Below are 11,986 nucleotides of genomic sequence, written 5' to 3'. Positions count from 1 at the left end.
CAATGGGGAAAGATTCAGAGCCAATCTATGGATCATTTGAGTTTCCTGCTGCTACGGAGGAGAGGCCACATCCAGAATATGACTTTAACTCTTGTGATGGGAAAGTTTGACGAGCACTTTGTCCTCCCTAAAAGAAACGTTATCCACAATCGCGCCTGTTTCCACAAGCGGAGCCAAAGGGCCGGGGAGACAGTGGAGGCTTTCGTGCGGAGCCTCTATGAGCTCGCGCAGCACTGCGAGTTCAGCGCTAGCAAAGACGAGCAGATCCGAGACCGCATCGTCATTGGATTAGTGGACAAGGAGGTCTCACAAAAACTGCAACTGGAGGCGGATTTGACCCTGGAGAGAGCCGTCCAGCTAGCGAGCAGGTAAAGCAGCAAAGCGCAGAGCACCTGGAGACAACCGTGAATGAGGTGAAGCAAAAACATTACAATTACGCAAGAAGGAGCAATGACAAACCGCGAACACAGGCGCACGGGCAGAAATACTGTGAAAGTAAGCAGAACTGTCAAAGATGTAACAGAATGCATGGTAAAAGAGAAAATTGCCTTGCCCACAATAAAAGATGCAGGAAATGTAATAAACTGGGACATTTCGAGGTGGCAAAACTAAAATGCTAAAAGAGGTCAGAGCTGAGGCTGTAATGGATTCAGATGAGGATTCATTTTTCATTGGAGAGCTTTTCCTGGGAGCAGCAAAGTCAAAGCCAACAGTCATCAAGGAGTCAAACGCAGACACTGACTGGGACGTTGAGCTACCTGGTGGATTTTAAAATCGACACTGGCGCAGACACTACTGTTATGACACAAGAGACTTTCAAAAAGCTCCAGCACAAGCCCAAACTGATCCAATCCACACCAACTGTGTACAGCCCAGGTGGGAGAGTCAAATGTGCCGGTAAATTCCTTGCCACTACCACATACAAAGATCAGAAATATCAGCATTGGATCACAGTTATCAAAGGACAATATGCCAGTAATTTGCTAGGCAAGACTGTGTCAAAGCGCATGGGACTAGTAATGACAGTCAGTCAAGTCAAAAGTGAGTCCACTGGCTATGTGTTTGGGGAAATAGGACTGCTGAACTCTGAGCCTGTTAAAATAGAGCTGACTGAAGATGCAGTCCCATACAGTGTCAGCACACCATGCAGAGTCCCCTTTCCACTTCTTCCAAAAGTTGAGAAAGAGCTACAACGCATGTTAAATCTCGGGATTACTGAAGAAGTTACCGAGCCAACTGACTGGTGTGCACCAATGGTGCCCACACCAAAACGCAACAAGGACCAGGTCAGAGTGTGTGTGGACTTGAAACGCTTGAACAAAGGAGTTAAGTGCGAACGCTACATCCTACCCACACTGGACGACATAACACCCAAGCTTGCCGGAGCAAAGGTTTTCAGCGGGTTCTGGCAGATCCCGCTGGACCCAAGTTGTCAAAAACTGACCACGTTCATCACTCCTATGGGAAGGTTTTGTTTTAAGCGTCTGCCATTTGGCATCACATCAGCGCCTGAGATTTTCCAGCGACTGATGAGTGACCTGTTAAAAGGCCTGGATGGGACAGTCGTTGTTATGGATGATATCCTTGTGTTTGGATCTACTAAAGAAGAGCATAATCGACATCTGAGTGCAGTGTTGCACACAGTCAAAACATCTGGTCTCAAGCTCAATAGGGCCAAGTGTCACTTTGGGAAAACAGAGCTGCAGTTTTTCGGACACATCATTAGTGCGGACGGTTTGAAACCTGATGAGACAAAAGTGGAGGCTGTTACTAAGATGCCCAACCCGTCAAATATGGAACAGTTGAGACAGGTGCTTGGACTTGTAAACTATGTGGGGAAGTTTCTGCCAGGCCTGTCCACTGTTTTGCACCCGTTAACCAATCTGCTTAGAAAGAGACTGCATGGGTTTGGGGTGAGCCTCAGGACCGAGCCTTTAATAAAGCAAAGGCAATGCTCGTGGCGGCACCAGCTCTATGTTACTATGATGCAAGCAGACCGCCAGCAGCTATGGGCTGGGTGCTGCACTGTTACAAGACCATGATGGAGAGTTGCGCCCAGTCGCCTTTTCATCTCGCACTCTCACAGACGCAGAGAAAAGATATTCACAGATCGAAAAGGAGTGTTTAGCATCGGTCTGGGCCTGCAAACGTTTCGCCCGCTACATCCAAGGTATGGGAAATGTTCGTTTACAAACTGACTGAGAGCTCACCTATGCATGGATACTACACAGCCAGACACCATCTGTCAGAGTCTGAAGGCCTGGTGCTGTATCAGGATCGCATCATGGTCCCTAAGGCTCTCAGATCCGGTGTCCTGGACCAGCTGCACGTAGGTCACCAGGGCCTCACTAAGTGCCGGGAGCGAGCTAAGCTCACAGTGTGGTGGCCAAAGACTGGAGCACAAATCACAAGCAAAGTGAGGACATGTAACTTCTGCAGAGAACACAAACCTGCACAGAGACGTGAACCGCTGGTTACAACTCCACTGCCCACTGGTCCGTGGCAGAGAATTGCAGTGGATCTGTTTGAGTTGGAGGGCAAAAGTTATCTTGTCACTGTTGACTATTTTTCTAGAGACATTGAGATTGCTTCTCTCACCACTACTACCAGCAGACAAGTGATCAACAAGCTAAAGCACATTTTTGTGAGATGGGGTATTCCGCTAGAACTGGTCAGTGACAACGCAACACAGTTCACATCTGCAGAGTTCCAAGACTTCAGACAGACGTATGGGTTTTCTCACATAACCTCCAGCCCTCATTATCCACAGTCCAATGGAGCTGCTGAGAGAGCGGTACAAACTGCCAAGTACATACTCAAACAGCCCGACCCTTGCTTAGCACTTATGAGTTACCGCTCCACTCCAATCGCAGCAACTGGTGCTAGTCCTGCACAGCTCGTGACCGGGAGACAAATCCGAACCACTGTCCCTGTACTTGAAAAGACACTACTGCCACATCCAATTAATCCAGACCAAGTCCTCCTGAAGGACATGCTGCTAAAGACTCTTACAAATTCTTCTACAACCGCAGACATTCAGCTCGACCACTCTCTGAACTTCACCCTGGACAAAGTGTTAGAGTGAAGATTGATGGAGAAAAGGGATGGACAACTCCTGCTAAAGTCATCAGTAAATCCAAAGAGCCAAGATCCTACCTCGTGGAAATGTCCAATGGAAAGGTGGCCCGTCGCAACAGACGTCATCTTCAGGCTGTTCCTGGGACAGCAGAGAATTCCGAACAACAAAGTGATGACACCACCACATCACAGCAGGATGTGTTCCCCGCTACAGCAGTGGCAGCTTCTCCAGATCCTCCGACAAGCCAGCCACTGGCAGGTCCTCCCCAAGGGCCTCCCATACAACCTGTCACTCCTGTGCTGATGACCTCAAGGGGCCGAGAGATAAAAGTGCCTCTTCGATTCAGAGACTGATGTTAAAATGGCAAAATAACCCCTTTCAGGACTGAGGGCAGTCTACCCCAATGATGTCCTGCACTGTTCTATATTGATTATTGTTAATTTTTGGAAAAAATATATATATGTAAGGAAAACATTTATGGTTTATGTTACCAAAATGTATATTTTGTTTGTGTATTTAGTACACCATTTGATTATCTGAACATTCAGCTAAAGCCTAGTACTGCTAAAAGGGCAGTGTTTTTTGTTTGTTTGTTTGTTTTGTTTTTCAAGGGGGAAGATGTTGTGAGGTTTGTCCTATTGCGGCTACTGTATATAGCAAAGATTACCACTAAAGGGCATACGTTATTGTTAAGTTGGATAAGTGAGTTCAAGTGTGCGCTCCTGTTGAGTTGTACTAACGTTGTAATAAACACGTTTCGAGAACAACTCAGTCTTATGCTTGCCTCATAACATGACATTAACTAACTAACTAAATTCTACTGCTTCATGACATCACAAGGTGGAACATAGCATTTTGAGCATGTAGACAGACTATAATAAGGGTTACTCAAACATGTATGAATGAAAAAAAAACAGAAGTCCGGGTCTGTTTTTGCAGAGGTAATAACAGGTAACAAGCTCACAAGTGTCAGTTTTGTGCAATATAGGACATTTAAATGTAGTATTTTTTTTCTTTGGGTTCAAGCTTCTTACATTATATTCTTATAATAGATACTGATTGATGTTTTATGTATTTGTAATATATTATAATTATGTGGCAGTCATTTCTAATTTTGAGAAAAATATAAAATAGTCATCTGTAACTCATTAACTGTCCCCTTTGCCTGATATTTTGTTCATTCAAAGTCAAAGGTCAGAACTCTTTGCAAGAGCTCAACAAATTAGCTTGTGTGCAGTATATCTTTCTAATTTCTATCTTGTTCAACATTAACAAGATTAAAAGAGAACCTGTTTTAACTTGAGCAGAAGTTCAGCGGGCACATGTAAAAGTGCCCATGCTGGACATGCTGCTTTTTAAGCTGAAGACTGGATAACAGAAAAAACACTCGTACATAACATGGGGGCATTTGGGGTCAGGGCATGTTTAGTTCTTTTATCTTTCTTTTTTTTGGATCAGAAAAAACACATTTTGCTTTAAGATAGAAGTTATTGCAGTACATCAATTACCATTGCAAAATCTATAAACCTAAAACATTTTAATGAAGGTGGGGGAAAAATACTTGCTGATTTGATTTGATATCTGGATAGTGCTTGTTTAAACCATTAAACCACTGACTGTAAAAAACACAGAACATTGCAAGAGAATAGGCAAGCCATTTTATTACATCTCTACATTTGTTTATAACCAGGGCCATAGTTTCATGTATATGGAAGCTAAACTATCTAAACTATTAAAATTTAAACCATGGCAAGGTATTGCCTTTAATATTGTTACGCACAAAAGCAGCCATAAACACACTCCCTCCCAATGCTAATAGCCAGACTGATGACCATGTGGAGGCCCTTCTGTCTGGCTCTGGGATCTCTCTGGTGTTAAAGGGTTGTTCCACGCGGCCCCACTGTGAGAGGATAGCCTGGCGCGCCCCCGACCATTGTCCTGGACCACTCAGGCGAAACTGGTATGGTGTGCAGGGACCAAAGAAGACCTTCACCCACAGCACAGGGTCTCTTAGAAGTAGGCCCAAGAAGTCAGGTTTTACCCCTACCTGTTCGGGGAAATCAGTCATTGTCATGATTTGAATTACTGTAAGATACACCAGAGTATAACTATACCAATATGTGATACTTAGCAAATTGAGCAGAACTCGATTCACCTTCTTAGCCAAAAAATCCAGATAAGGGATATAGTCCACCTGTTCAGCAGCCTGAAGTGGGCATGGAAACCTGAGACAAGACGAAGCATAAAGGCTGGTGTCAGTAATACAGCACCACATTTTCATATTCTCTGCTATAATGATTGTGAATAAATATTCTCTGTTATAATGAATCTGTCTGTAAACTACTTATATGTAAACAACCTCTACTGATGTGTACTCTTCTTGAATCTATTGTGTCACAACAGAAGAAGGGGACTCAGTACTGTATTCAGCATTAAAGCTGTATGTAAGTATGCTATATTTTATAAAACTTGTGTCTTGTTAACGTTTTTGCAATTATTTTTATACTTATTAGTAAAGTAAAAAAAACATATTTATGGAACTGACATATTTGATATAGTCACCTTTTCATGCTTATCTTTCTTTCTGTTTCAATAACACTTGACATTTTGTCTTTGGAAGGAAGGTGATCCAAACCTAGAGAAAGTGTTACAAAATAGTTTCATATAGTGCCTTTCTTTTATAAATTTTTTAATACAATAATGTTCAAATATTTTTGCTTTACCTTTGAAAACTGCTGTAGCCCAGCGAGCTTGCATCTCCACCACAGGCATGGCGGGCCCTTTCGCTTTGAAAACACCCATAAGCACCAATGTAGGTTTTTGCAACGACGGAGGAAAAACTCTCCTGAATAAAAAACGGGTTGGTTATATTAAGCTGTTACATTTAGTAATGGGTAGTTTTATGCTTACTTGTACAAAGTCAGCTCTCCTTTGGGTCCCTGAGACAGAGACTGGGGCAAGAAGGCAAACGTTGTAATATACCCAGTGCAAAAGATCACAATGTCAATTTCCTCTTCTGTATCATTTTCAAATACAACTCTAGACTTGTTAAATCCTTTAATGTTTGGCTTCATCACCACTTCCCCAAGCAGGATTCGGTAAGGGAGTTCATCATTAATCAATACTCTTCTGTCAAAAACTCTAACAAACATAAATAAATAATTAAAAGTTAAATCCCTCATATCTAGAGGTATATCCATGATTTTAAATATAGTCTTAATGTGCAGTGACATTTTTGTTTGTATCTATCATGCATTATTCAATTACAAATGTTTTGATTACTAAAAATTCTATGCTATATAAGGGGAAGTTGCCTTCTATATGCAGTTAAATGCATGAAAACACAAAGTCATGGGCTCTAGTTTAATTAAACAGGCATCCAAAACATGTATTACAGTAGGTACGGCTTATTAAAGCAGAGGAGCATTTGCTCCAAACTAAATCTACTGTAACTTGACCTGGTGGCATCACCTGCTTATTTCCTTGAAGATCGTTAAGTTTCATGCTTTTCTGTGAGACATTTCTGAAAAAGCAATCCTGTCTCCATGAAGACAAGAAGGGGGCATACACTCTACCAGAAAGTGCACCTTTAAGAAGACCTAAACTGGATCTTGATAATGACTAAACACGATAATCACTTAAAGAGCTCACCTGTGCTCTGGCCACAGCCGGTACAGCCTGTGGTCATATTTATGGTTCAATGCTCTCTCTGTGATCCAGTTGATGAGACGAGAGGGGAGCAGACTTGTTAGAGTGCTGGAAAACCTGTTAATAGCAGTCATGTCTAAAGGAAGGCCACTGTTTGACATCCTCCCAATCACCCAGGCCCCTGTACGTGTGCTGAGAAAAGTCTGGAAAAGCCACTCAAAAGATCAGTTCTACTATTAAATGTTTACACAGTATAACAATTAATCAGGCATAGCATAACCTCTTTTTTGTAACAACAAAAGAAAGATGTATGTTTATTAACTTAACAAATTCACAGCGATAATATTGATATATACATATCTCATGCTACACTTAGACTATTGAGCTTTGGCTCAACATGGTGTGATGAATTGACACTATGTAATACCACCCACCAAAATAATGCATAATATATTTTTAATTTTTTTTTCTAAAAGTAGTATTTTTTCTAAATACCACTTTTTCCTTCAAGCACCACTATTCTTATATGTAGAATCATTATGACTTCAACTCACTCAGAGTTTGAATACATAAATACTGAGGACAAACTGTCCATTTATAGGTGTTTTAACAATAATATTGTAGGGAAAGGCGCCTGTTCAGTGCCTGCTCCCCCACCCTGACAGAATCCACATCCAGGAAGAGAGAGGTTGGTTCTGTCTGACTGTCCTTTGGTATTTACAACCCCAAGAGAATTGATCTTCTGTGCTCTCACATCTCTTTTCCCCCACGCAAAGTGAGACATGAATCAGAATGGGAGATTAACATGGCTCTGCTAAAGTGATAACAACCGTCAAATAATGATTTTCCTCATTCTTGCTTTGAAGAAGCAGGAACCTATCCAGACTCCCCGGCGCAAACTCTTGGGCCGTGTTAAAGCCCGGTAGAAGAGGTTGCCACCTTTGGACTAGTGAAAGACTAGATTAAACACATCTTGGTTAACAACTGCTTAAAAATGTTTTAACTGTGTTTTATATAAGGCTCATGTTAATGCAAAATAAGTATGTCACATTGCTTAATTCATGTGTTCATGGTCTCTTGTGTGTATCTATATCATGTTCCCGCGTTAGTGTTTACGGTAACTTCACTGCGTGTTTTTCAGATATATCTTTGATTTCCCTGCATGAATTGTCACCAAATGTTATGAAGGCATATGAAGTACGTGAATTCGAGAAATAATAATATTTGTACGGGGACCAGTTCAGCTCAGACGCGGGCTTGCCTTAAATTTGCATATAACAACGCCCACCAAGCGCACTGACCAAAACCAAGCCTCACATGCAAAACGGATTGCTTCGCTTTCGCTTTTCTTCGCTTTTCGCCTTGCCTCGCTGGACCTGCCGAAGAGGACCAGGGAAGACCCAGAGGAGCTGGGAGGACCTGGAGTCACACCTGCCGAGAGCTGAGAGGACCAGACCCGAAGGAGGCGTGGACCGGTCTGCCCGAGTACCATCATCACGCCGCTGCCTGCCCGTGCGTGCGACCACCGCCGAACCCCGCCATCGCCGCATCCCAAACGGACCGCGAGATTGACCTCCGTGAGAGAGACTGATCACCTCCTCAACAGAGACCAACATCGCCAAGTAAGGCTGGTTCTGAACAGTGAATGTGAATAAGGGTTGGCATCCCTCTTACAATTGCGTCCAATTATTCGTAAGGCAAGTGCAGTAGAGACTTAGCGAAACGCCAAAACTGAGCTAAACTGAACCCCGTTTTTATAACTACCTCACGTTGTTAAAATCGGTGCTTTATTGTTAATCACGTAATCAGAACTTGAAAGCTGGTGTCTAGTTCTTGTTTGTTAATAAACCACACAAAGGAATTTGCTGGTTTCAGTGATTTTTCTTAAAGTTATCATCAGGTCACTTTTTCGGGAACGTTTCCTTCAGATTGATTAAATGTGATAAGTTGTTTTGTCGCTATGGTTAAGTTTGATTCGGTCAGAATCTGGTGCCCCACATATGTATAATTTCAGTAATTCTTCAAAAGCTAAACCATATGCTCAAGCACGCACATCTTACAACACATTAAGTCGTATTTCTCCTACAATATACAGTATGTGGCAATCTTGTTATCTGTCAGAAGCCATACTGTATGTAAATAGACCCGATTTATGTATTTTTGATCACCTTTTCTGCAAATCTGCTGATCTCTACAGCAATGTCACCGCCTGAATTTCCAATGCCCATCACGAGAACCCTCTTCCCTCTGTACCTCTCGGCATCTTTGTATTCCCAGCTGTGGTAGTGCTCACCAGTGAAGGTCTCAGAGCCTGAACGGATCAAATCATACCACTGACAATCACGTTTTATGATGGAAACAACAACAACAAAAATAAATAAATACATGTGGTTAGACTGTCAGTACACAACCTATTACTTGATTCTGTAAACACAATAAAAAACATATGCACTAATGGTACCACATCTTACAGCTTCCCACTGCAGTACTCTTCAATTGTTTTACCTGTAAACTCAGACATGGGCAGGTATGGGTGATTGTAATTTCCGGTGCACACCATCACAGCATCAAAAACATGGTGATCTTCCTCTCCGTCCTGGTTCACTGTCTTCACATCCCACTGACCGCTGACAGAAAAGTCTGTTCTCTGCGCTACTCGCTTCACCGTGGTCTTAAAAACAATGTAGTTTCCTTTTGTACAAAATGTATGTTTGGAGTTTAATATGAGATTGTTTTAAGAAAATACCACCATCACATAACATTTAAGCAAAACAAAATTACTTCATGCACATATACAAAACTAGACAGTGTTAGTGACAGCAGATATGTACTTACCTGGAAGTGAATGTATTTGAGCAGGTTGAAGTGCTGTGCATACAGTCTGAAGTACTGCACAAGGAGGGAGTGGTGCATGTAGTTGGGATAATGGTCGGGCATGGGGAAGTCACTGAAACACATCATTTCTTTGGATGTGTTAACCACCAGCGAGCGGTAGATACTGGGCTGCTCGGGCTGTGCAGCCTCCTGTGGAACACACAAAAAATTATGTTATACGTCTATAGTATACATGAATATCACATAAAGCATTACCACTGACCCTGAAGTTCCACAGTCCTCCGAGGTCATCACTGCTCTCAAAGCAGACAGGCTCTAGCCCCTCCTCAACACAGGTCTTTATACAGACCAAACCCGAGCTGCCCGCTCCAATCACTGCCACCCGCAGGACCATCATGCACCTCTTTAGCAACTAGAACAAGCACAATGTTTTTTTTTTTTTTTAACTCTCTTTATTACAATTTTGTGATATACAAAATATATATAAAGCATTGTCTCCAATAAGATACTTTGTTTAGCACATTTGAATCATTCAGACAAAAAAAAAGAAATAGATAAAAATGATAAAAAATATGAATAATAATATTTAAAATAAATCTATTATATATGGGTTGTGTTCAGATTCTGAAGAATAAAGTTTAGAATAAAAATGTTTAAATGTATTATTAATTAGTTACACTAGGATCTGTGGTAATCTGTCCTGTATCAGTTCATATTTCTATTATTAGTATCGATGCAGCTTCTTCTTTAATTTGCTGGGTCAACAATTTGCCAGGCTTTTCCTCATATTCATAATGTTTGTGTTTAAGTTCAAGTGTCAATGTAGTTATTGTTGTATAAAGTAAATTCAATTCCATTTGTAAAGACAGGTTTTTGTTATGAAGATCAGCTGTAGGAGAGTTGGCATATACCAGGGGTCTCCTACCCCTCCTACCTGTTTCTTCCGGTGAGCTACTTTTACAAAAAAAAAAAAAAAAAAAAAAAAAAGCCAAAGAGCAATTACTTTACATGGTCACAAGAAATTCAGCATAGGAAACCTGTAGATTTGGAACAGTTAGAAGTCTATAAAATATCAACATTTATCCATTTATTAGTGCACAAATTTAGGCATCAAAATGATGCATTTATAATGGTATGTCATCAAATTTGAGTCATTCAGCACAATACGTGTAATTCAGAAGTCCTTTGGCGAGCTACTTAGAATGGGGTGGGGAGCTAGTGGGAGCTCCCGAGCTATAGGTTGGAGACTTTTGGCATATACTCTATCAACCTCCAAACGCTCTTGGGTTATTTTTGACTCTCTCTCCCTTTGCTGGTTGTGTGAGTGGTGGGCTGGGGAAAAGAAAGAATATTTTCTTGTGTTGGGAGACTTAGCCCGAAATGGCTCATATCATTTGTATTTTCTCATAAATGTTTGAATAGCTTTAGCAGATTTAGGCACGAAGGATTCTTTTTGTGATGTGTTTGTGGTCTAAAACTAGATTGAAATCTCCCCCATTTATCAAGTGATGGGAGTCCATGTTAGGTAGCGCTAAAAAAAAGTTTATAAAGTTCTCATCATCATTACTGAGAGCATAAGCATTTCCTAAAGGAAAAAAAAAATATTATACAATTTCTCTGTAACTATAACATATTGTCCACAAGGGTCAGACACTACTTTTGAAGCTATAAAGGGGATATACATATGATCGTTACTTTACACTGTAAAGTTACGCGTAAAGATTTCACACAAGGCATAGTTGTGCTGAGAAGGAGAAAATTTTGTAGCTTCAGTTGTAATTGTAGTTCCTAAAAAACAGTAAGTGCAGGCTATATTATTGTATCTTAGGTGATCATTTGTAAAAGCTCAAGACTTCCCCCGCATAATCTGCAACGTCACTCGTGTTGAGTGTTCAGATTATTGTGCACGCATGTTCCCGTTTTAACAGATATGAAGACTCGTAAGACAAGGCCATGGCCAAGTTTGTTTGTCATTTCATCTTCGCTCCAAGTGGTTTAATTTCCCCGATAGACTCACCTGAACCAGGAAGGACACTCTGCCGAGCTTCGGGTGGGTGGTTTGAAAGGACTTTACCCTGCGTCTGACTCAAAACATCTACGGCCTGGCAAGTGGTCAACATTTACTGTGTACATTTACTTGTACTCTGACGCGCTGTGATGGAGCGATGCAGCTATGCAGAGAAAGTAGCCTGGAAACCTAACCTGTAATAACCAGTAATAATCAGACGGTCTACAGATTCTGATAATCTGTTCAAGAAGCAGGAACGTGTTTGAGAATAGATCATTCACAGTTGCCACCAAATAATAAACTGCATTAGATTTCTGTGTGTTTGATTTTTTTCTGTTATATTTTCTTCTGTGAAGGTTTGCTGCTCGAGGGATACATCTAGTGGTAAAGTGAAGTACACATACAAATAAGTACAC

General features: G+C 41.3%; 1 protein-coding gene across 3 annotated transcripts; it reads right to left on the bottom strand.

Moving 5' to 3' along the window:
- Positions 1-4,700: 4,700 nt before the first annotated feature.
- On the bottom strand, positions 4,701-11,715 carry LOC110154707 (flavin-containing monooxygenase 5-like). Of its 3 annotated transcripts, none has more exons than XM_020918724.2 (11): positions 11,580-11,715; positions 9,825-9,974; positions 9,563-9,751; positions 9,233-9,398; positions 8,896-9,038; positions 6,731-6,930; positions 5,990-6,220; positions 5,803-5,924; positions 5,642-5,714; positions 5,235-5,304; positions 4,701-5,126 (listed from the first exon to the last, which is right to left on the bottom strand). In XM_020918724.2, exons 2-11 carry the CDS (start codon positions 9,957-9,959, stop codon positions 4,812-4,814), a joined length of 1,644 nt encoding a protein of 547 aa, XP_020774383.1. In that variant the 5' UTR covers positions 9,960-9,974; positions 11,580-11,715; the 3' UTR covers positions 4,701-4,811. The 3 variants fall into 3 exon arrangements, with proteins under 3 accessions (XP_020774383.1, XP_055021198.1, XP_055021200.1); XM_055165225.1 differs by having other exon boundaries at positions 5,003-5,126; positions 5,194-5,304; XM_055165223.1 differs by lacking the exon at positions 9,825-9,974 and having other exon boundaries at positions 11,580-11,705.
- Between the last annotated feature and the right edge of the window lie 271 nt (positions 11,716-11,986).

The sequence above is a fragment of the Boleophthalmus pectinirostris genome, unplaced genomic scaffold (genome assembly GCF_026225935.1).
Source record: "Boleophthalmus pectinirostris isolate CB_2022bp ecotype Guang Dong unplaced genomic scaffold, ASM2622593v1 HiC_scaffold_7, whole genome shotgun sequence".
NCBI classification, from domain to species: Eukaryota; Metazoa; Chordata; class Actinopteri; order Gobiiformes; family Gobiidae; genus Boleophthalmus; species Boleophthalmus pectinirostris.
Note: the sequence above shows the minus strand (reverse complement) of the source record. Positions and strands in the feature narration are given on the sequence as shown.

Bases quoted from the DNA above. Each gene is read 5' to 3' on its own strand.
- LOC110154707 (XM_020918724.2), bottom strand. From the start codon at position 9,959: ATGATGGTCCTGCGGGTGGCAGTGATTGGAGCGGGCAGCTCGGGTTTG. The intron at 5,715-5,802 runs GTAAAGCAAAAA...CACTTTCTCTAG, and splicing joins GGCTACAGCAGTTTTCAAAG to GTTTGGATCACCTTCCTTCC. The intron at 5,127-5,234 runs GTGAATCGAGTT...TTCCCCGAACAG, and splicing joins TGGATTTTTTGGCTAAGAAG to GTAGGGGTAAAACCTGACTT.